This window comes from Lipophrys pholis (genome assembly GCF_963383615.2).
Source record: "Lipophrys pholis genome assembly, chromosome: 18".
Classification (NCBI taxonomy): Eukaryota; Metazoa; Chordata; class Actinopteri; order Blenniiformes; family Blenniidae; genus Lipophrys; species Lipophrys pholis.
In genome coordinates this window covers 9,436,686-9,460,016 of record NC_137646.1, presented here as the reverse complement: position 1 = coordinate 9,460,016, position 23,331 = coordinate 9,436,686, and the positions used below count along the sequence as shown (strand labels likewise).

The 23,331-nt window shown below is 42.8% G+C and overlaps 1 protein-coding gene across 8 annotated transcripts in view; it reads left to right on the top strand.

Annotated features, from left to right (window-relative positions):
- ablim2 (actin binding LIM protein family, member 2) overlaps positions 1–23,331 on the top strand; it is a 103,622-nt gene that overhangs the window by 13,026 nt on the left and 67,265 nt on the right. For 7 of the 8 annotated variants that reach the window (XR_013936236.1, XR_013936237.1, XR_013936238.1 and 4 more), the window contains exon 1: positions 11,710–11,901. The exons of the other annotated variant lie outside the window; for it this stretch is intronic. Coding sequence is in view for 1 of the 7 variants with exons in the window: in XM_080486197.1 (XP_080342323.1) it covers positions 11,886–11,901 (16 nt within the window). In the remaining 6 variants the exon portion in view is untranslated. Of the gene's footprint in view, positions 1–11,709; positions 11,902–23,331 lie in introns of those variants that run through there. 8 annotated transcript variants of the gene reach the window in all.

The window sequence follows — 23,331 nt, the reverse complement described above, 5'->3', positions numbered from 1 at the left end:
TCTTTGTGTCTTTGCGTGTGTTTGTGTGTATTTGTGTCTTGTGTGTTTTTGTGTGTCTTTGTGTCTTGTGTGTGTTTGTGTATGTTCGTCACAAGCATCCAAAGAAGCAAGGTGTAGCTTGTGAGCTAACGCGGCACTGTAAACCTGGAGGGTGGGGGAGGGGGCTGCGATCAATGAGGCACGTTGAATTATTCATCAATTCAGTGTGTTAATGTGTGTGTGTGTGTGTGTGTGTGTGTGTGTGTGTGTGTGTGTGTGTGTGTGTGTGTGTGTGTGTGGTCCTCTGCTGTGATTGATGATGTGTATAAAGTGGCTTGTTGTCTGTGCTTGATATTCACTCTGCTGTATTCTCATTTAAAGAGCAAAATACAAGCAATTTTGTCTTTTATCTTTCATTTTCTCCTCTTTTAGTCTTTTCTCTTTTCTTTTGTTCTGTTTATTATTCTGTTCTTCAGCCATTCTTCCTTCATTCTTCTCTCATCTTTTCTTTAAAGCACTTTGGTTCTGATGCTCGGAAGCTTTTGAGTTTAAACTGTCTTTAGTTTTAGTTTCTGTCTTTGGATTTCTTCTGTTTCTTTTGGTTTTCTCTTCATGGTCAGGTCATTGATTGAGGTTTATCTCTGACTGGAGCGGTGAAGACTCCTTGGGACTACGTGGACCAGATGGATCAGGGTTTAATGTCGTGCTGCTGTTTGTAGGCCGACCAGGAACTATTTTGGGTTTCAGTCTTCACAGTAAGAATTCCCTGGGCTCTCATCAGGACCAGACAGAGATGGTGGAGAATTTAACTCTGGTCTTCACCGTAGATCAGTGGTGGGCCGAGCACCCCTCTGAGCCTGAACAGCATCTTCCTGTTATTGAGTGAGATTAAGGTAAATTAAATAAAGCAAAAAGAGGTTTCATGTCAAAAACTTTTAAATAATCCCAGGTTGGCTTCACTGGCCACAGTGGATCATTTCAACAATACTGACATTTGAACAGAGTTGATTTCTGTGAAGCAGGAGTTGGAGGCTGTTAAGGCGTGGATTCATGTTTTCTGGATTCATGAATATGATCAACTCTAGCAGAGGTTGTTGCTTTAAGAGTCAAGAGGACGGAGCTTACGTAGGAATCATGGCCTTTTTATAAGAGTTTTAGATTTTTATTGGATTATCTAGAGGGAAAGATGAATTCAATATGTTGTTGAAGGAGTGACCTGGGTTTTAAGACCTGGAGACCAGTGCTCCTCCTATGGATGGACTTTCCAGAATCTTCTCTCATAGCCTGGAACACCTTTTTCATTCATTCATTAACCTTTATTTAACCAGGAAAAGTAAAAACCCATTGAGATCCAGATCTCTTTTACAAGGGTGATCTGGCCCAGAGGTCCGCAGCTCACAATGTGTCAGTAGATTTACAACAAATAAAACTGAATGAACATAATACAATAGTTGAAGTGCGATAGTGCAGAGATCCATCAACACTGAGGGTCTTTGGTGGAGGGTTGTTGGTTTGGATTAGTTATTATGTCGTGGTTGGAATCAGCCATAATAAGTCTGGTGGTTCAGTCTTCTCCAACTTGGTTGGTGAACTTCTGCTGTGCTGTTGAGGTCTGGTTCTGGTTCATGCTGAGCCCACGGGAACATTTGAAATCCATTCATCCGTTTTCTCCATGGCTTCATACAACATCAGGTGACTGGAAGTCCAACGCAGTGCAAACACTCACAGTCACACTCATACTGGACAAAAGCAACACAACGAGAACATGCAAACTCCACACAGGAAGGACTCGAACCAGAGCAGGAGTGTGATCCACTACTCCACTGTGAAGCCTCATTCGAAAGAATCACTGACACACACTCCAGCTTCTTAACAATGATATATTTTCTCATTTATCATTTCTGTGGTTACATTTAGCATTTTTAACATTTCAAACTCGAGTTCAAGAAATTGGATACATTTAAAATGACTCGTCACCGTTACTGACCTTCGTCCATGAAAGACCTTCTTTTCCTGAGGCTTTGCTTCTTTTAAGTAAAATGAATTTCCTTTTGTCTGTTTCATGAGTTTTACCAACTGCTTGGGCCTTGTTGTGACCGACTGCTCACCCGGTGGTGATCAAACATGCGTACCAGCAGAGGAACGACCTGCGGTTCAGTCAGCACAGTGTGGGCTTCGGTGTCTTGCTCAAGGACACTTCAGCACGTGAACAGGTGGAGATGGGGAATCAAACCTGCAACTATCCAATAGGGCGACAACTGCTCTGCCAACTGAGCCACAGCCGTTAAAGCTGATGTGCAGGATTAGAAATCCCAGGGAGGCTCAACATGAAGCAAATCTCCTTCTCTGACACACTTCTGCTGCAGTGTGAAGCAGAAGACATTAAGAGGAGGAAGAGGAGGAGGAGAGGAAGAGGAGGAAGAGGAGGGGGAGGAGGAGGAGGAGAAGGAAGCGTTGACCCACATTCTGACTCGGCTTAATTGTTTCACTCGCAGGGGAGACGAGGACGAGCCAAGGAGTGGAGGAGCTGAGAGAAGGAGGGATGGAGAGAGGAGAGGATGAAGCAGAGGGATGGGGGAGAGAGCGAGAGAGAGAAGAGATGATGAGGCAGGAGGATGAGAGAGAGAGAAGAGGATGAGGTAGGAGGATGAGAGAGAGAGAAGAGGATGAGGCAGGGGATGGAGAGAGAGAGAGAGAGAGAGAGAGAGAGAGAGAGAGAGAGATGAGAAAAGAGGATGAGAGAGAGAGAAGAGATGATGAGAAAGGTGGATGAGAGAGAGAGAGAAGAGGATGAGAGAGAGAGAAGAGGATGAGGCAGGGGAATGAGAGAGAGAGAAGAGGATGAGGCAGGAGGATGAGAGGGAGAGAGGGAGAGAGAGAAGAGGAGGAGGATGAGGGAGAGAGAGAAGAGGATGAGGCAGGAGAATGAGAGAGAGAGAATATGATGAGGCAGGAGGATGAGAGTGAGAAGAAGATGAGGCAGAAGGATGAGAGAGAGAGAAGAGGATGAGGCAGGAGGATGAGAGAGAGAGAGAAGAGGACGAGGCAGGAGGATGAGAGAGAGAGAAGAGGATGAGGCAGGGGAATGAGAGAGAGAGAAGAGGATGAGACAGCAGGATGAGAGAGAGAAGAGATGATGAGGCAGGAGCATGAGAGAGAGAGAGAAGAGATGATGAGGCAGGATGAGAGAGAGAGAAGAGATGATGAGGCAGGAGGATGAGAGAGAGAAGAGATGATGAGGCAGGAGGATGAGAGAGAGAAGAGGATGAGGCAGGGGAATGAGAGAGAGAGAAGAGGATGAGGCAGCAGGATGAGAGAGAGAGGAGATGATGAGGCAGGAGCATGAGAGAGAGAGAGAAGAGATGATGAGGCAGGAGGATGAGAGAGAGAAGAGATGATGAGGCAGGAGGATGAGAGAGATAAGAGATGATGAGGCAGGAGGATGAGAGAGAGAAGAGGATGAGGCAGGAGGATGAGAGAGAAGAGATGATGAGGCAGGAGCATGATAGAGAGAGAGAAGAGATGAGGCAGGAGGATGAGCGAGAGAGAGAGAGAAGAGTATGAGGCAGGAGGATGAGAGAGAGAGAGAGAAGAGATGATGAGGCAGGAGGTTGAGAGAGAGAGAGAGAGAGAAGAGGATGAGGCAGGAGGATGAGAGAGAGAGAGAGAGAGAAGAGGATGAGGCAGGAGGATGAGATAGAGAGAGAGAGAAGAGGATGAGAGAGAGAAGAGATTATGTTAGAGAGTTTTTCTGTTCAGCTCCAAGTTCAGGAGGTATCTACTGTATGTCTCGGTTATTTTACCGTTACTTAAATTGCATTTACTAAAACACGACGTGATGATTTGTGAAAAACATGCAATGAATGAATTCATACAATGAAGGTGAAAATATCTTTGCTGGACCGTCCGGTGTGAAATCCATCAGAACCAGAACCAACCGATCAGTTACTGATAATTAAACCAAACCTGCAGCCTCTTGGTTGTTGTGGCTTCCTGCCACAAAACGAGCACTGAACAGCGAGGATTGATTTAGTGACTGAAGAGCTGATGATCAGCCGCTGAACGTGGCTCATCTCTTTACACTCCGTCGCTTCATGGTTGTTTAAAGGGGACATATCATGCTAAATCCACTTTTTTAGCCCTTAAATGCATTTTGTTGTATATTTAGAGTGTTTAGAAGTACAGAAAAGTTCAAAGTAGTCTCTTCAGGTGCTCCGTTGATATCTTTATATTCTGTTTTGGTCATATTTTGCGATCGGTTTCGATTTTTCTATTCTCTATTACGTTTTTTGAACAATGACGTCACAGTATTCTCAGCGGAACTGCCAAATTAGGACATCGACATTTCGAGCAATCCGCCATTTTTGTTTCTCGCTGCGATTTTGTAGTCCAACCGAAGTTACGAGAGGATAAGTCGAAATGTTCGGTTGTTGGATGTAGTAACCCACAAGCTTCGTTACACCGTCTCCCAGCATCAGAACCTTTTCGAAGTGCCTGGTTGAGTTTTATTTTTCACAGAAATGTACCCACATCTGTGGGTAAGGTCATTTTTGTGTGCGCGAATCACTTTAAGGATGACTGCTTCAGCAACCTCCGCCAGTATAAAGAAGGATTTGCCGAAAGACTTGGTCTGATTGAGCGGTCAGTTCCTTCTATCTATGGAGACGACGAACAGAGCACTTCGGTAAGCTGTATATAACGCTAAAAAGTGTGATGATAAGACGTCCCTGTCATTGTTTTGTTAGCATTAGCAGTTGCACCGTCTTCATATGTTAGCGCTGTGTGCTCGTTTTAGATTATAATGTAACTTCTGTGTTAAATAGTCGTTGTAATACAGGCAGTATTGTAGTAGTGGGCATGGATGGAGAAGTTAGTGTAAATATAGTAACACACCATTGCGTTACATCCATATGAAGACGTTGTTCTGTAGGTGCATCATCGTCATTTTCATCTCGCTCCGCCGGGTCCGACTCTGGCTCCAACATGTATGGCTGGATGGACAAATCTTCCGTTGTTGACATTTTGTAAATAATGTGTGAATATAAAGTTTCTGCGCCGCTAGATAATTGTATCTGTTCTATCAAACTACAAAGATGGCCGAACAGGGTGACGTTGAACCGAGTGTCACCTCTGCAACCTGGAGAGGAGGCGGGGTATGAAGTGTCTCATTTGCATTTGAAGAGACAGCCCCAAAACGAGTTGCTCTCAGAAGCACATCAGAAAAGGGGTTGAAAAGGGGCCTGTGGAGCTATAATAATGAGGAATTCAGACCCAAGCATTGCAGTTTCGCGTTGTATAGACCACAACTGTATGATTTATATGTAAAAAGGAAGGATTTAAAAGCATGATATGTCTCCTTTAAGACACTGCATCATCTCTCACCTGGTTTAGGAGTGCAGTTATGTTGTGATCCTGCAGGGGGCGTTCAGCGTCATTTTAGAAGAAATTGACCTTTTCTTATTTTGGAATAAGATACATTGGTTTGGTTAATGTCCTGGTGTATTTGTGAGAAGCAGAAGAAAAAAAAGACATAATGGAGTTAAAAGTGTCAAAAGAAGAAAAGAGAGGAAGGAGAAGTGAAGAGCTGCGAGTCTTTCCAGGTCACACATTCGCCTCAGTGAGCTGCTTTCACTGGGAAACTCCTCCTTTTATGGCCTCCATCCATCATCCATCCATCCATCAGCCATCCATCCATCCATTAGAGGTGAGGCTCACAGACTGGGTTCTCTCTCTTCAGTTAAATATTTCATCAGGAGAAAGTTCCGTCATGCTTCCTGCTCCAGACCCACCAAGACCCACCACTCTGACCTGCAGCCTCTTCAGCTCACCAACCGGCTGCAGGGATGGAAAAGCTTTTTGGATTCATTTTGTTTGGGACTTAGTTTCCGTAAAACTATTAAAAAGGCAACAAAAATAAAAAGTAGTGTGAATATTTAACGTTCCACATCCTGAATCTAGTCCAAACAGTATGTCGGAGGATCATGTCCTTCCTCAGAGTCCCAGAGGATCCATCTCAACTATTTCCACAGGTTCACTCCAGTAGTAGGAGAGTTACTGGTCTTACAGTAAAACTTCAACACTCACTGAGCTCAGACGAGGAAGACAAACATGGGCTGGCAGAAAAAAGCTACAAGCATCTTTTCTTGAAGAGTTTAACACAGATTAGGAATTAATGTAGTTATTCTTTGTTTCATGCACATTTATGTTGTTCTGTAAGAAGATAAGACAACTTTCAAAAGCTCATCAGAACCTACAGCTCTGGAGTAAAAGATAAAGCTCTACAGACATGGAGGACGCTGCATGAAAGGAGGAAAACTTTGTGTATTTGACTCATTTTGAATGTTTCCTATGTCAAACACTGAATAAACTTTGAATTGTGGCCACAGGTCAGTGTGGAGGGACGGCAGATTTCACCAGAAAGACCCAGGAGTAAAAGGAAACTCAGACACACAGACATGTGGGGAGCTCTGCTCTGTGAAGCTGTGCTCTGTCAAGCTCTGCTCTGTCAAGCTCTGCTCTGTCAAGCTCTGCTGTGTTCAGTAATATTAAAGATCCAGTCAGATGATTCAGACCAGGAGGAAATGAACATTCTATCTTTTTTCTTTCACTCTCATTCTCTTCTTTAGTTGACTTGTCCTGGATGACAGACAGCAGAATGATGCAGGTTGAGCTGTGAAGATATTTCATCCTAAATTCATTTCCATGCAGTCATCAATGCAAATGAACGAATGAACGAATGAAAGCTATCTGTAAAAGCAGCTGTAATGTTTCTTTTTCTACTCTTTGTATTCTCTGGCCGCTGCACCAGCCGACACTTGAAGAGTAGAACGTTTGTTATTGATCACAGTTTGAAAGGAAAAACAGCTGAGTCGTTGATTTTCTTTGACTGTCCTTCACTTTGGAAAATCTCCCTAAAATCCCACGACGACGAGCCCAAAGTAACATTTCACCATTAGATTTGGTCATTTGTTGCTTGTATGTGTTGACCTCCTGTTGCTTTCATTGTTGTGGTTCCCCTGGGAAAGCAGCGACAGTATTCTTGTCTCTTAGCTCTGATGCTGGAGGATTTGTGATGCAGATAGTGTGACTCTCCTCTCACAGACACACAAACGGCTGAGTCACGTGACGCAGACCACCACACGCTCTCTTTCCCCTTAAGCTTCTTCCTGCAATATACTGAGCCCTTCCTGCAGTTGGTCATGAGCCACAGCTTGGGACAGGAAGGAGCAGAGCAGAAATGAAGCTCAGTCCTCTGGTTCTCTGCAGGCTCCTGCTGGACGCCTTCGCCCCGATTCATCACCTCAACACGGCTCCTGCTGAGCTGCTCCCACACTGACCAGGGCTGGAGGGACATCTGTCGCTTGTAGGAGAAGCCAGAAAGCTTCGGAAGCTGATGGAAGGTGATGGAAGGTGATGGAAGGTGATAGAGGGTGATAGAAGGTGATAGAAGGTGATGGAAGGTGATGGAAGGTGATAGAAGGTGATAGAAGGTGATAGAGGGTGATAGAAGGTGATGGAAGGTGATGGAAGGTGATAGAAGGTGATAGAAGGTGATAGAAGGTGATGGAAGGTGATGGAAGGTGATGGAAGGTGATAGAAGGTGATGGAAGGTGATGGAAGGTGATAGAAGGTGATAGAAGGTGATGGAAGGTGATAGAAGGTGATGGAAGGTGATAGAAGGTGATGGAAGGTGATGGAAGGTGATAGAAGGTGATGGAAGGTGATAGAAGGTGATGGAAGGTGATAGAAGGTGATGGAAGGTGATAGAAGGTGATGGAAGGTGATGGAAGGTGATAGAAGGTGATGGAAGGTGATGGAAGGTGATGGAAGGTGATAGAAGGTGATAGAAGGTGATGGAAGGTGATGGAAGGTGATGGAAGGTGATGGAAGGTGATGGAAGGTGATAGAAGGTGATGGAAGGTGATAGAAGGTGATGGAAGGTGATGGAAGGTGATGGAAGGTGATGGAAGGTGATGGAAGGTGATGGAAGGTGATAGAAGGTGATAGTGGTGGATTTACTAATCTGCATTCGCAGTCCAACAGGCACTCTGACGATGGAACTCAGTGGTTCTTAGAGTGGAGGCAGAAGAAGTCTGAGGCTCCGTCACCTTGATACCTAAAGGATTCTCTCCCTGACGGTAAAAAAATAAATGGAGTGATAAACTAATAGGTATAGTATAGTATAGTATAGTATAGTGTAGTATAGTATAGTATAGTATAGTATAGTTTTGTTACAGCTCCCATTTGTGTTATTTGTAGATACTATGGATTGTAATGGAAACTTTATTGCAAAACCACCAAAGGTAACAGCAATTACAGATTATATATAAGCACCTACTAGATTGATATTAAAAGTCTCCATCTCCTCTAGGATGTTAGAGGAAGAAGATGCTCTATAATCTGGATGTTAGGGGAAGATGCTCTATAATCTGCATGTTAGAGGAGGAAGGTGCTCTATAATCTGGATATTCGAGGAGGAGGAAGCTCTATAATCTGATCTCAGAGGAGGGAGATGCTCTATAATCTATATTTTAGAGGAGGAAATGCTCTATAATCCACATGTTAGAGGAAGATGCTCAATAATCTGATGTTAGAGGAGGAGGATGCTCTATAATCTGGATTTTCGATGAGGAAGATGCTCTAATTTGTTGTCAGGGGAGGAAGATGCTCTATAATCTATATATTAGAGGAGGAAATGCTCTATAATCCACATGTTAGAGGAAGATGATCTATAATCTGATGTTAGAGGAGGGGGACGCTCTATAATCTGGATATTAGATGAGGAAGATGCTCTATAATCTGATGTCAGAGGAGGGAGATGCTCTATAAACTGATGTCAGAGGAGGAAGATGCTCAATAATCTGGATATTAGAGGACGAAGATGCTCTATAATATGGATGTTAGAGGAGGAAGATTCTCCAATGGAGAATTGTGCTTCAGAATATTTGTTAGGTAAGAACCAGAGCGAACAAATCACACATTGACATTAAGTTTTCTTACAACATCTATTGTAAAACCATCAATGTAAACGTTTCACATTTTACACAAAGAAGAGTTCAGTTCTGGTCCAGACCACCTGATGTCGCCAATAATGGAGCCTTGGTTCTTTCAGGTTCCTTAAAGTACGAAGTGAAGAACATGGTAGCAGAATATTCCCTGGAGGATCATCAGGTTCAGACGCGTTGTGAATACCTGGCTCGCTGCCTAATGAGTCTGCCGTCTTGCCTCAGAGTTATGGAAGTGGCCATTGTTTTACTGGGGCGCAGAACATGGAGACGTTCCACCATTACCCCGAGGTGACCCTGGAGCAGCAGGATGAAGAGTGAAGTCATTGTTCCTGGACTCACGGTGTTCAGTCACGTCACCGATCCAGGGACTGTATGGTTTGGCCCTCGAGTCGTGAACATTTGAGACTCAATCACACATCATGTTGTGTATGAAGCTCCGGATCACTTCCCCTATCATTTAACTTTATTTCATTGTCATCAACAACATTGCTTCTCCGCTCTGGACAGTCTCGTCTGTCTCTTTACCAAAGTTTATACTGTTTGATTACAACAGGGCTGAATTCCTTAATGCAGGATATTGATTAGATATCAGCTTTGATCAATAGGTGGAGCAAAAGCCAGTCTCCAAATAGTGACTCAACACGATATTCAACATACATCAGATTTCTACACCAGCATGCCAAGTGACCGTCCACCAAGGTGATGCTGTTACTGGGAGCAGCTACGCTAAGAGAATCCAGAAGGACAGACAATGACTGAGGAAATGTCTGAAGACTGAATCGTGTTTACAGCCATTTCTCATTGAATCAGGTCACCTGGACTGGTTTTTGTGTCTTTTCAGACGTTTTGTCTCGTATCCAAGGCCTCATTTAAATTGTCAGTGTAACGTGACCCAATTCCGATTTTTTGATTTTATGTGGCTCAGATCCGATCTGCTTTGGGAAAACGTAAGCAGGAAAAAGATGCATTTATTCCACTAATTTGAGATCGGCCTCATTCATATGTGGAACTAAATCAGATATGTATCAGATATGGGCCAACGCCACCGCAGTGTCACCAGACTGATTGGATTTTCTTAACATTGCATCTCTAACCTCATCAAATCTGTGACCATTAAAGTTATTTCATCTCATCGATAGTGAATGAGAAGCATGGAGGCGAGCCGACAGGAGGAACCTCCACCACACCTTAATGAGCGGACAATCTGCTGAACACGGACAACAGACAGGTTTTCCTGGTAAATTTCAAACTGAGCGACATTAAATTGGCCAAAATACTTAAGCATTGGAATATTCAGGCCGCAGGGGATACACAATTGCATCCATACTACACTGGGTTCACTTCCATGTGCGTTCCATAATGATCCATAATGTTCCATAACGGTTCATAACGTTCCATAACGATCTATAACGTTCCATAACGGTCCTTAACGGTCCATAACGGTCCATAACGATTCATAACGTTCCATAATGGTCCATAACGATCCATAACGTTCCATAACGATCCATAACGTTCCATAACGTTCCATAACGTTCCATAACGGTCCATACTGATCCAAGGATCTCCTCACCCAAGCATCCAGTAGCTCTGGAGCATGAGCAGTTGGCGGCCACAGATGGCGCTGTCGACCTCAGAGGGTCGGTGCCTAGCGCACAGGGTGGATGACGATTTTAAGTTTGACTTTCCCTTTCCAGCAGAGAACATAAGGCCCATAGGCCAAAACCCACCAGGAGACTCCAATCTGGTCCCACCAAGCAGGGAGGTTATAAAGGATTTATACAAGTTTTATTTTGACATGTTCATTGTATTTTGCACCAGAATGTACTAACTGTTTGATCCTGCAAAAATATAGACAATCTCATTACACACACTGTGACTACAGCAAAGAAAAACTTTCAAGTGTAAATTTAAAGGTTATTATAGCAATATTTGACCAGTCTGGTCCACTCAGGATGAAACTGTATGTGGACCCTGAAGTAAATTAAATGTTATTTAAAAAAGATTTCTATACATCTTATATACATGTGTATATATGTATTTGTATTGGTTCAGTTATGTGCTTTTAAATAACCCTAACATATTTGGTGTTTGGTTCCTTCTATATCAACTGGTCCTACAATTTGTCCTGGTGACCTGTCCCTCTGAAGAGAGGACACCGGTCTTCAGGGGACACTTACCCTTGGATTGTAGGGCATCCCTACATCACAGGTTTTACTGTATATACTTGTTCGACAGGTGTGACTTGTTTTCTATAAATTACGTGAATGGAAATTAGGAGTTTAAGTTGTCATTTATTTCTTTTTAGCAGGATTTTTGTCTGAAGACTTTTAGAAAAAGGTACCCCACCTTCCTGCTGCTGCTCTGTGGCGCCCCCCGGGGGCCACACAAAAGCACTGTGGTCTATCAAATGTAGGAGAAACTTTTAAAGATGTTGTTTCTCCCTTTGCAGACTTTTTTCCTATAGCAAAGACATAATATATGTGGAATTCTGCTTGAGTATGTTTCGACAGAGCTGTGAAAAGTAGATTTGTGAGCGGACTGGGAGGACGAGACACACCCAGTGGAAGAGGTGTTGTTCTCTTTCAACTCCACATGCTTCTATTTATAACAGCAATAACTCAGAGGGAGAGAGAGCGAGGGAGAGAGAGAGAGGGAGGGAGGGAGAGAGAGAGAGAGGGAGAGAGAGAGAGGGAGAGATAGTGTGTCATATGACCTCCAGTTCATTCCAGAGATAGTGTCGGACAGAGCGCCCACTCTGAGCTCCCATCTGTCATTGCACCAGAGCGACGGAGGATGAGTCGCAGCGCTGTCTGAACAGGTTTCTGGAATATCGTCTGTAATCATCCTCAGCAAAGGACACAAGTGTGTTTCCCGTTTGAAAGCGACACCTGAGCGACAATGCCGGAGGAGAAAGGTAATAATGACCTTTAATAACCTTTGATAATGAGAGGAATCCTGTAGAGGCTCACCTGAGACCAGATGAGATCAGATTTAGTGTTTTCCTGTCGTTCATGTGTAAAGGTGTCCAGGTTGTTGCCTGCAGCTGAACAGACTCCCCCTCTGTTATGTAACGCCTGTCAGAAGCTCTGAGCACTTTCTCTCTGAATGTGAATGACAACAGAGTCCCGGCAGCAGGCTGAATACCTCTGCTGCATCATCCCTGGTCTGCTGCCTGCATCCCAAACAGCAGGAGCCCAGCCACGTGGGCCAGGCTCCTGCTCCAGGCGGAGCAGGAGCCTCCATCATACTCCTACACTACTCCTGATATATACTCCTACACTACTCCTGATATTGTGGGACAAGCTCAACTTATGTGGCTTTATTGTATTTTATGTTTCTCAGTGCAGATTTAAAATAAAGATGGACAGACGAAGCTAGCACATGCTACAAGTGACTGTATAGCTAGATTTGAACTTGCTCTCAAAGTGTGGTGTATATTTGTACCCAACAAGACTTTTGTTATTAACGTCACAGGAATCGAAATGTTTTTCAACTTAGTTGTAGAGTTTAGCGGTTTAGCTAGGTGTTAGTGCAAGAAATCCTGAAACCAAAATGACGGCATGGGTAGATTAATGCTGACTCATGAAATTATGTATATTTCCGTACGTATATGTTTCGTAACACAAACTCTGTTAAGAAACTTCTCAGCTAGAATGTTGGTGTTCAGGTGACAGTAATCAACATGTGTCTTAACTTGGTTGTAGCGTTGGCCTGTTTAGCTAGGTGATAGCGATAAAAGTGGTTGACCAGGTTGAGGTTTGTTGTTCAAAACTCTTTTAACTCGTTTGAAAATCTGTTGTTAATCCATCCAGATTCAGGCTTTTCCCTCCTATTTGCCCAAATGCTTCATGGCGTTACTTTTCCTTCCTCATGTTTGCTCTAAATACGACGGGTCCTGGACGTTAGCCTGGAGCCACATGTGGCTCAGAAAGCCGCGATGAAGCTTTCTCTACATCACATGTCAATAAACATTTCCATGTGTCAAGGGAAAAGTCTTACAAGAGCAAGAAAAGGTCAGATTACTAAAAATTGCTAAGCTTGCGATGGGTTAAATAGCTTGAATACAAAAAAGATCAAATGGGTCAAATCTAATGAAAAGGTAAAAAGGAAACATAATGTGTCTAAAATGTGAAAAATAACAACAACAATGTAATAGTACTAAATAAAGAAGATGCAAATTAGATATAATGGCTTAAGTAGCTGAAATTGCTTGAATATTTATTAAGCTAAAATAGCTTAAACCATCAAAAATGTATAAAGAAAATATATTAAATTACTAGACCAGCTAAAACTGTTAAAACAACCAAAATAACTAAAATGGCTAAAGCCCCCCAAATAACTATAAATGTAAAACCCATTTAAAATGGTTACAACAGCCAAAACATTGGAAAAACGTTGACGAAAACCTTTTTACATGAGATTTCAACTTATCCAAATAAGAGTGTGTGGCCATATAAATCACCTCTATTTGTCATGTTGCGTTAGTATTGAACTCAATCATCTCTGGGTTTCAAATCCTAGATATAATCCACAAACTATTTTTAGTCCACAGGGAATATTCAACCAACCTTTTTGTAAATAATTTACCAATAGACATGTTTCTCTGCAACTCAACCAGTCAACTAATCCGGTCAGGCTTCACATCAATATGACCTTTGTGTGTTAAGTTTAAGGCTGAAGACTTTGCAATAAATGCCTTTGTGGGTTGTCTTTACAGCGTTAACAATCAGCATATCAGGTCTTTTTCACTGCATTATAAGGGCCTGTTTGTAGATACAATCACTTTGATGGAATAATATTGTAATACAATCTGCCACTGGCGTCACACTCAAAGTTTTTACTATATATATATATATATAGTAAATATATAATAATATATTAAATATATATAATATATATATATTTAATATAAAACACCATTTTATAAACTTGCGTATTATTGTTATTTGTTGTCTTTTTCTTGGTTACACTCAAAAGTAGTCATGTGTTATTTTTATGGCATGTACATTCTTCCTATATTGTCGTTTTGAGTTATGGAGGCCTGACAACCTTCAAGTACACAATTGTTGGTGAAAGTTTTGTATTGAATACTTTAGAAACAAATGAGTATTAAAAGTACAGTTTCAGTATTTTCCAACAAAGCTTTGGAGTTGTTTCATTATGTAATAGTACAATACAGGAACAATATTTCACATTATCCGTCCCAGAAATGGTTCAGAACAGGATTGAAGTATCTCAGAACTACAAAGTATATACAGTATGTATTTGGAGCCGTGGGTAAGATGGAGGTAAATGAAAGTTTAAATGGGTACTTCATCAGTGTTTTCTGTTTGTAACATCCAAGGACAGTGTATCCCGGGTGTGTGATGTAACGGCTGGCTGCGTGTCAGCAGGACTGAAGACGCCTGTCACTATTCCAGACCTGCCAGTAAACAAACCGGCCTCGTGTCTGTTTACCAGCAAGTCTTAACTTTTATATGAGCAAGTAAAAGTGTCTTCCACAAAGGTTTTTTAAAGCCAGAGTTGCTCCATCCCATGAACAAGAACAACCGAACCGAACTCAGACTCTTCAGAGGACATAAACCTGCACGTGGCTCAGATATTCTGAAAAACCTTTGAAAAGCAGGCGTAAATCAGCTCAGCTGTTTTTGTAGAAACATAGATTTTGTCCCCTCGAGGCTTTATGGTGAGATATTGTCTGTGTCGTACAAATTCTTAGGTCTTTTAATCTCTTCTGAACCTCAGCTGCTGCTCGCTACTCTTCCAAACCCTCCAGCAGATCGTTCTTGTGAAAATCAACCTAATTCATGAGAAACTCTCATTTCAGTACTTTGATCGATCATGGAAAAACACACAAACAGTGTGTTTCCGTGAGCATGCACATGAGCATGTTTCATGCAGGGCCTTCAGGCCCATGCTGAGCCCACAGTGGAGTCCAGCAACACACCAGACCGGAGACACACACACATTAGTTTGAAAGGATTTTACTCATTGAAAACATCAGCACTGCAGCGCAGCAGTTTGCTCTGCCGTGTCAGCCGGGGACTTCTGTGGGGAGTTTGCATGTTTTAACAGTTTTCTCTTCTGGCTTTCTAAACTTTTGAAACAAACATAAATGCCAATTTGAAGTGTTAAAAAGTGTAGTTATAGGTGAATTTTTCTTCAATGGAAATGAAGAAAGAGGGGATTAGTCTGAGGTGGAGCAGTGTTTAGTGTTGTCACCTCCTAGCAGGACTGCCCAGTAATCTGGATACTTGTTGGGTTAAACAGTGATAAACAAACCTTTGATATGAAACACATTGTCCTTTAAAGAGGAATGCTAACAGCTTTAATGGTTCGTTGTGCAAATGGCTGAAGCTTCATTGGAATCTAATTCAGGATGATGCAGAGAAGTGATGTACATGACTGTAGGGTGTGCAGTGGTTAGCACTGTCACCTCACAGCAAGAAGGCTTCAGGTTTTGTTGGACTTGTGGGGATTTTCTGTAAGAGGTGTGGCTTCCTCCTCTATCTAGAGCTCATTAGTCTAATCCTTGACTTGTTTACACCTTTCAAGGAACAACGCATGAATGAAACCTCACACGGGAGACATTCTAGTGGACAGAGACCGCCAAGTTGGATAGTTATCACGGCGACTGTCAAAATAAAAGTTCCAAGTCCAGGATAATTTGGACTGGGAGTCACAACACCACAGAGGACACTGTTCTGATTGTCCAGTTCAGATGAACCCTGCCGTTTTCCCAGTGGTGGATAAAAGATCCTGGAAATGTCAGTTTGTTAAGGTTCTTGGCCGTTTTCTCTCCAGTGAAACATCCGAGACAGTTCACATGCTGGCCTGCAGTTGGCGTCACTGTGTTCTCTCTTGATGCCTGTATAATGTAGCTCTGGAGGAGGAGGAGTAGAGTGCTGCGGATGCTGAAAATGTGCGTTAGCGTCCAGCTGCTACTGTACTGCCTTCTCTCCTTTAGGTGCTAAACCTGCTTGGCACATGGCAGTGTTTTTGCTGGAAGCGCTGACACGGAGCTTTCCAGAGAGCCTCTATTCAGTCACGTTTCTTTCACAGTTGAAATGAAAGGCCGGTGTACGACCCCTCCCCATCTTTTTACCTCGACTCTTTCAGCGTGCGTGTTCCCCCCGTCAGCTGGTACAGTTATTAATGTAGAAGCGAAAGCTCAGTGAGCCTTCACAGCAAAGGCACCTCGCTGATTTTCTGCTGAATCACGGCCTGCCTGCTTCTGTTACACCAGCCTCTCCATTACCAGCACTTTCACTGGCAGCCTGATATTTCAAAGAGCAAACTAACTGAGTCTGTTTAATGTCACTTTGTGCTGAAAGTTGTTTCCTGGTTAGAATTTTGTATCTTGTAAGCGTAAAGAGAGCTGTTGAATCGGCACTATTCCGTCTGTGTAGATGCATTTACTCTGATATCAACATTACAGGCATCATGTCGTGTGCTTGGCTCATATTGGTGATCATGTTTATCTGCAGGTTGTTGTGAGGTGAACCTGTGGGGCTTTCCCACTGGAGGTTCTGACGGTTCCCTGATGGTCAAAATAATTTTAATTACCGGGGTTCAAATGTGATGACAGACTGAGTCTTGCTCAGTCTGTGGTGAAGTCTGTAACCATGAATCCATCCGTCAGTCCAGTTTTCTACCTTCTTTATTCCAGTTGGGTGGAGGCGGTCGAGTCGGCAGAGCGTCCCACCACAGAACCACCAGTTAAGCTAACATGTATTTGATTGTCGTCCAGGCAGAACATGCAAACTGGCCTTCAATCCAATCTGTGTCTTTTCACAATGAGGGTCTCTGAGGCTGACTGCGACATGAAGGCTACTGATGCTGAAAACATCCTTCATAAATCTCATTTTTCCACATTGACAATCCTATTTCTAGGATGCATTGGGCAGCGACATGACGGTGCTCTGGGGAGCTGATGGGGGTCAAAGGTCATGCTCAGGGAGTCACAGTGGTGACCTGACTGCTGTGGGAATTGAACCAGTGAATGTCAGATCTGCTTCCCTGTCCTCCAGTCCACCACGACGCACATGGGCCAGCGATTTGTTGGGATGTGTTTCCTCAGGGAGTTTCTACCATTTGAATCTTTGTGTCTGTTCCTGAGTTATTGGAGGTCAGTCCTCTTTCTGTCAGCTGTATCGAGGACCAACAATGTTATTTTAATTTCCATGTATGGCAGTGAGCTGTCATTTTGAAACAGACCATGGGTAGTATCCCTCCGCTGGACTATGTGAGCATACGTCCTGAGCTGAGTCACTTTTCTCTGCTGATTCAGTATTTCAGCTCGCTGGTACGAGGAGGACGGTACTGAAGAGCTGATTGGTTCTCGTAGCGTTCTGTCTGGAGGCGAGTGGCCATGTGCCAGCGGAGCCAGCTGCAGGAACACGTGGGATCCTCTCTGTGGGCTGTTTGTCACCCACGTGGACCAAATATTCACCGAGTCATCCACAGGAATGGAAGGAATCATATGTTTTCACACAAGGGCCACATTTATCATGAAGCAGACTACTTTCCTTTTCGTGTTTGTCTCTGCTGCGCCATTGAGATTTATGAGGCTCTCATATCGGTGCTTCAGAGGATACTATATCACCACTATAGGTGGAGCTCCACCTCTCTGTTTGTCAGGATTGCCCTTCTCTCTATAACGATCGACCCGGCAAGGGCACACTGCTGTTATCTAGCAGAGAGGTCAAAGGTCAGCTCTCTGTGGGGTTAGAGCTCAGGGTCAGAGGTCAAGTGCCGCTCAGGTCAGGTTTCAGGCGTGACAGCAAGGCTGGATGTCAAAGTAGAAGAGAGAAGAAAAGAAATTCATATGATTCACTCAGGTCCAATATAAAGTGTGTATCATTGCAGGTTCATGCAAATAGATGACGCTTTGGGTTTGTAATGATCAACTAAGAATAACACAACCGGCGATGAGTGTTTTTTTTTTTTATTAGGCTTGATTACCAACTGCTGGAAACTGTATTATTTCTTCTCCGTTGGCTTGACTTCACGGAGGGATTTAATTGGATCGGGTACCAAGTCATCATAAGCACAAGAATGTAAAGCCTCGGAGACTTAGAAAAGACGACAAAACTGAACACGATATATATGTTAAAATAAAAGTGATGAGGAGCCAGCTGGGAAATGCCACGATAAATGTTGAAACTTTTGAAAGTTACGAATGAAGAGAAACTGAGCGTTGGTACAGAGAACAGACTGGAAGCTGGACCTACAATGAATATTGTGCATTCATATCAGTTTTCTTTACAGGAGGTCTTGAAGATTCACAGTTACACAGGGAACTTGACATACGGTTCATTACAAGTCTGCATTGATAAGCAGTTTAACGTCTAGAATGAATATTGTGACTAGTGAGTTTATGCTCGAGTTCCTCCGTCTTATTGTATAACGTAAGATAAAAAAGTGAGTTATCTACCATCTACCGTCTTCTGAAGTACCTTCATCCACCGTCGGTATCTACAGGTGTCCGGAGCTGATAGAACTCACAATTGTCAGTCCTTTATACACCATTGGGACTGTATTCAGGGAACCTCAGCTGTAAACTCCCATCATGCCTTCCTGTGGGATCCGACAGCAAAGTGAGTTTTACAGGAAACTCCCATCAGTGAAGTCATGGTTTCACACCAAGGAAAGTCCAGGTTTCAGCTTTTTACAGTTCCTCACATGTTAATAACCTGTTTGCAACTTTAATAGGATCTAAAGACGAGCAGTAAAAGAGACTCGACTCTTAAATAGAGTTTATTAGACCTTTAAAAAAATTCCACATTCTCACTGTGTTACCTTTCAGACCTGGAATCATACAGATATACAGCAGATGTTCCTCTTTACTTCAGATGCCACTTTGATCATGTATCTCAGATGAAATTGAGTTAAAGTAGTTGTGCATGCGCTGCATTCCTGCTGCAGATACAGTGTTTACATGTAGAACCTTACAATATGAGGATAAGTGACTTATATCTATTACGGCTGTTATCCTAGTGCCAGTCTGATTGTTCTTAATTGAAGGGATGCAGGAACCTGGCAGAATTCTATTTTCATTTAAAGTTTAATTGTTTCATTAACATTACCCTATTGAAAATTAGAGAAACAAATAGAGGAAAGACAAAACTAAATTCTGGCCTTTCAGTTGAGAGCAAAACATGTGAAATGACCGCAAATTAACATGAAAAGTCTCTGTTTATTTTGATTATTCAAACAAATGAATCTGAACTAAATGTTGGTGTTTTAAAGAAGCTCTCTGGCCAGAAAGGCTCAACACACTGGAAGGAAGTCAGTGTTTCCAAACATCAAGCAAATGTAGAATTTTCATGTGTGAATATACAGTTTGTGTTTCTCAGGCCCCGTTTACACTCCAGTGTTGGAGGTTAACATCCAGTATGGTAATAGTTTGCTCTGATGGAAGTTTCTAGCGTTTGGTCCTGAGAGGGAGATTTGGGTTGAAAATCTATATCATAGTTTGAGAGATTCGTTCTGACAGGTCCAACTTTATATGATCTTGTTTTTAATCCTCCATAAGATGTGCCAGTTGTAAAAGTAAGAAATGCCAAAACTTTGTGCCCCAAGAAATCAGATCATGCAGGATTGGCCCATCGTAGGATTACAAATGTTTTCAACAAAGACCAAAAGATTTCTAAGATGACATGTCACATAGAACCCTTTGGAACCGTTTGAGTTGCTCAGTGGAATTCCTACAAAAAATAACACTTGATCTTAATTTTCCCATAATTGTTTACTCATAAGTAGAGCTCTCCAAGGTTAACAGGTCGGACACCACAAGCTACTGCTGCTGTGGTAATGTGAGCATTTGGCAGGGCAGGCCCAGCCCTCTGCCACTGCCCATGGTTCACAGCAGGAATGCTGCAGAGCACCATGGGATCCCCTGAGCTGAGGGAACACTCTATTTTTAGGAGGCACTGGAGCATAGCGTCTTGAAAAGGCATTAGTGATCGAGCTGCTTGTGTGTTTGGCTGTGCAGTGGCATGCCGCTCCATATCATACATACTAGAGGGATCTTAAAAGCTTTTTCTGTTGTTTCGTTACCAACGTTGCAACAAGACATCTTGTCATATCTGTTTCTTTGCGCTCTCAGTTTCAGTCTTGGCCTATCATCTTCAACTCAGTAATTATTGGATGTGAGAAATGACGGGATGAATGTGCTTCTTCACAACTTGGCACCAAGACGTTTCCTCTGGTCACGTTGCGTAGCTGCATGTCTATGTTTGGGCAGGTGAAGAATACATGCACAGGTGATGAGCTACAGACCTCTGTCAGAGTGTTCCCAGAGGCTTCCAGTGGTGTGACTGTACGCAGCGCAGACATGTAGTGTTGCATTGCTCGGATAGCTGCCTGTCTGTCTGCCTGCCTGCGTGCCTGCCTGTCTGCCTGTCTGTCTGCCTGTCTGCCTGCAACCTTTGGGACGACGGCATCAGTATAGTGGCCGTCAGCCAGACCAGACACCACTGAGGCTGATTGATGATGTGGACAACTGGCCCCCCAGAGACGAGGAGTAGAGGGGTGGAGGGGTAGAGGGGTGGGGGGGTGTAGGGGTAGGGGGGGCAGGAGGACGTGATATGCTGCTACATTCAGCACAGTCACTCTCTGTGTTGCCTGGAGAAAGGACACTCACTGCTTTCTTGTATCACACACGTCCCAATGAATGAATCTGACCCTCAGTTCAACTCTTTTTTATTTATCATTTTAATTTTAGGAGCAAAAGTCAGTGGAGCAAAAAAATTATTTCGATAATTAAGAGTAAAGTGGACACACGACTTTTAAATTGATTTCTTTCTCAGTAAGTACTTTGGGCTTGGCAAACTGCCTTACAAGCCAAATCAAGTCAATTCCAAGAGATAAATGTGTTACGCAGCAGGTGAAACATTGCAGATCGGCAGAAACACTAAATAACTAATTAATTGATTTTCTGAAACATGGGGAGGATAACTCTTGTCTCTAATACACTGGTCAGATTTCACTTGCATTGCACCACACACATAGTTGATTTCATGAGTACATACTAACAAGCAGACAGCTTGATAACCCCCCACTGACAGATCACCACAGAGCAGTATGAAGGTCTGAGCTACTGCCGACCTTGAAGTCTGGACAAACCTCTCCATCTGGCTGAAAAGTCCCTCCCCTCTTCTTCTTTCTGCTGTCAGTAGAGGAAGTAGTGACACCGGATCCTTTAACCTCAGCCCACCATCCAAACAGGTGCAGAGGTTCAGCAACACACGCCAGGTCGGATCAGGAGGCAGGAGTCCTTTTCCTGCTACAACCAATTTCCTTCTTTTGGACCATTGTCTTTTCCAGATGGTTGCAATCAGTCCAGGCTTCTTTTATGAGAAGTCAAGACTTTCCTCTTCTAAATTCTGGTCTTTATTGGTTTGCGTGTCCACGTGGATTCCTGCCCACAATAGCAGAAATCTTTGTTCGTATCTTGATCCAATTTGGGAGTCAGCACATTTTCAATTTAAAGAGCAGATCGTAATCTACACGTGTGGGGTGGATGAATTTCCTGGAAGCCAAAATAGTTCCATGTCGGAGAAAAATGTATTTAATTCTTTATGCCTGACACTCTTGGCATGCGCCTGACTCATCAGACGATATCATTCTAAAATCATCAAGAATGTTTAGATATCTGGCCTGAACAATCTGACAAATCTGACCACTAGTGTTGTTTCCTCTCCTGGGTTCTTGCAGAAGTTGCTGAAGAATGTGAATCTGTTGCTCTATGTGGTGCCTGTTTTCACTCTCGTGTCAAGGATCTCTTGGGGAAGCAGGTTGTGAAGGAACCTTTCCAAGGTACAAACAACTAAAGACAATTCAACTTCTCAACTTCACTGGCAAGGCTGTCTAATAACCTGCAATGCCAGGCTCCTTCAGTGAGCCCACTGTTAGAAGCATCAACCCGTTTAATCCATCACCAAATCAGGCTGCAGCGGAGTAATGGTGTTCCACAAGGTTACGTTTTGGGACTCAATTTATTTATACTTAATTTAAATTTTAAATAGCATTTAGCATTAATACAATGTCACAAAATGAAACTAAAACTAAATTGGTGTTTGTCAGTGCCAGCATGAGTTATGAAATAAAACAGTGATAATCTAAAAAATAATCTAATAGCTTTTCTGTCATTTTCTGTAGTTTGACTATTGAAATGATATTAGTTTTACTTATTCATTCTTTCAAAACTCAGCACTAGAGGATGTATACACTATTGCACTGTAAGTGAAAAATAAATACTATACAGAGGTTTTCCTCCTTAACAGACTCCCAGTTTTATATAGAACGGCAATATTTTTTTTTGTTTTTTCAATCACTCCCCAAAAAATATTTCATATACTATTAAATGATGCTGGCTATTTTGATTTTACATTTGTCGATGTGTGCCTTGGCTTCTGGCACCTTCTGTCTTCATGAGCAGTGAGAGTAATCTGTAATCTTCAGAAGATCAGTTGAAAAGCACAAAGAGCAGGCAGAGCAGTAAACCAAATAGAAGCAGCATTTATTGAGCTCCAGCTCCCAATCTGTGTGGCAATGCATGGTACATGGTAAACATATGGATCCTAATTATTTATTTATTGAACAAAGATAATGAAATCAAGACGACACCGAACTGATCCACATGAGAACAGACACAATGTCAACCACATTATCATCTATGACCTACACTACGTCATTCAAAACCCATCCATCCATCCATCCATCCATCCATCCATCCATCCATCCATCCATCCATCCATCCATCCATCCATCCATCCATCCATCCATCCATCCATTCCTGCTGAGTGAGGCCAGGGTTCAGAGGACAGGTGTCCATTCCATCCATCAACCAATACAACTGACTTTTGATCTTTCGGACAACATTTGTTGACATGTGGCAATTTCCATTTTAAACAGAAACCACCCAAAGCAAATCGATCCCTTGAGTTAATGAGTCCATTGAACAACCTGAGAGGAAATAAAAGCAGTGGACTAATGGGCCATCGTGGTTCTGCTGATTGTAGACCAATTAGCACCTTTTTAAATATCTTTGATCATAATTAGTAAACTCGTATATGAACAGAAGGGAACAACAATTGCTGGACTCTTGGTCAGAAAACAGAGACGTGACTGTCTCTCCACCAATCATGTGACCTGAACCTGAGTGTTCAGAACAATACACGATCCAGGGCAGAAGAAGTTGGTTTAATGGGAGCTTTTGCAGTTGCTGGGACCATTTTTCCAAAACAAGCAGCACCAGACTCTGTATGACGTTTCTTACAGTCTTGTTCTACCAGTAAAGATGTTTATAGTAATCCTGCTGTACAGTTATTACTCACAA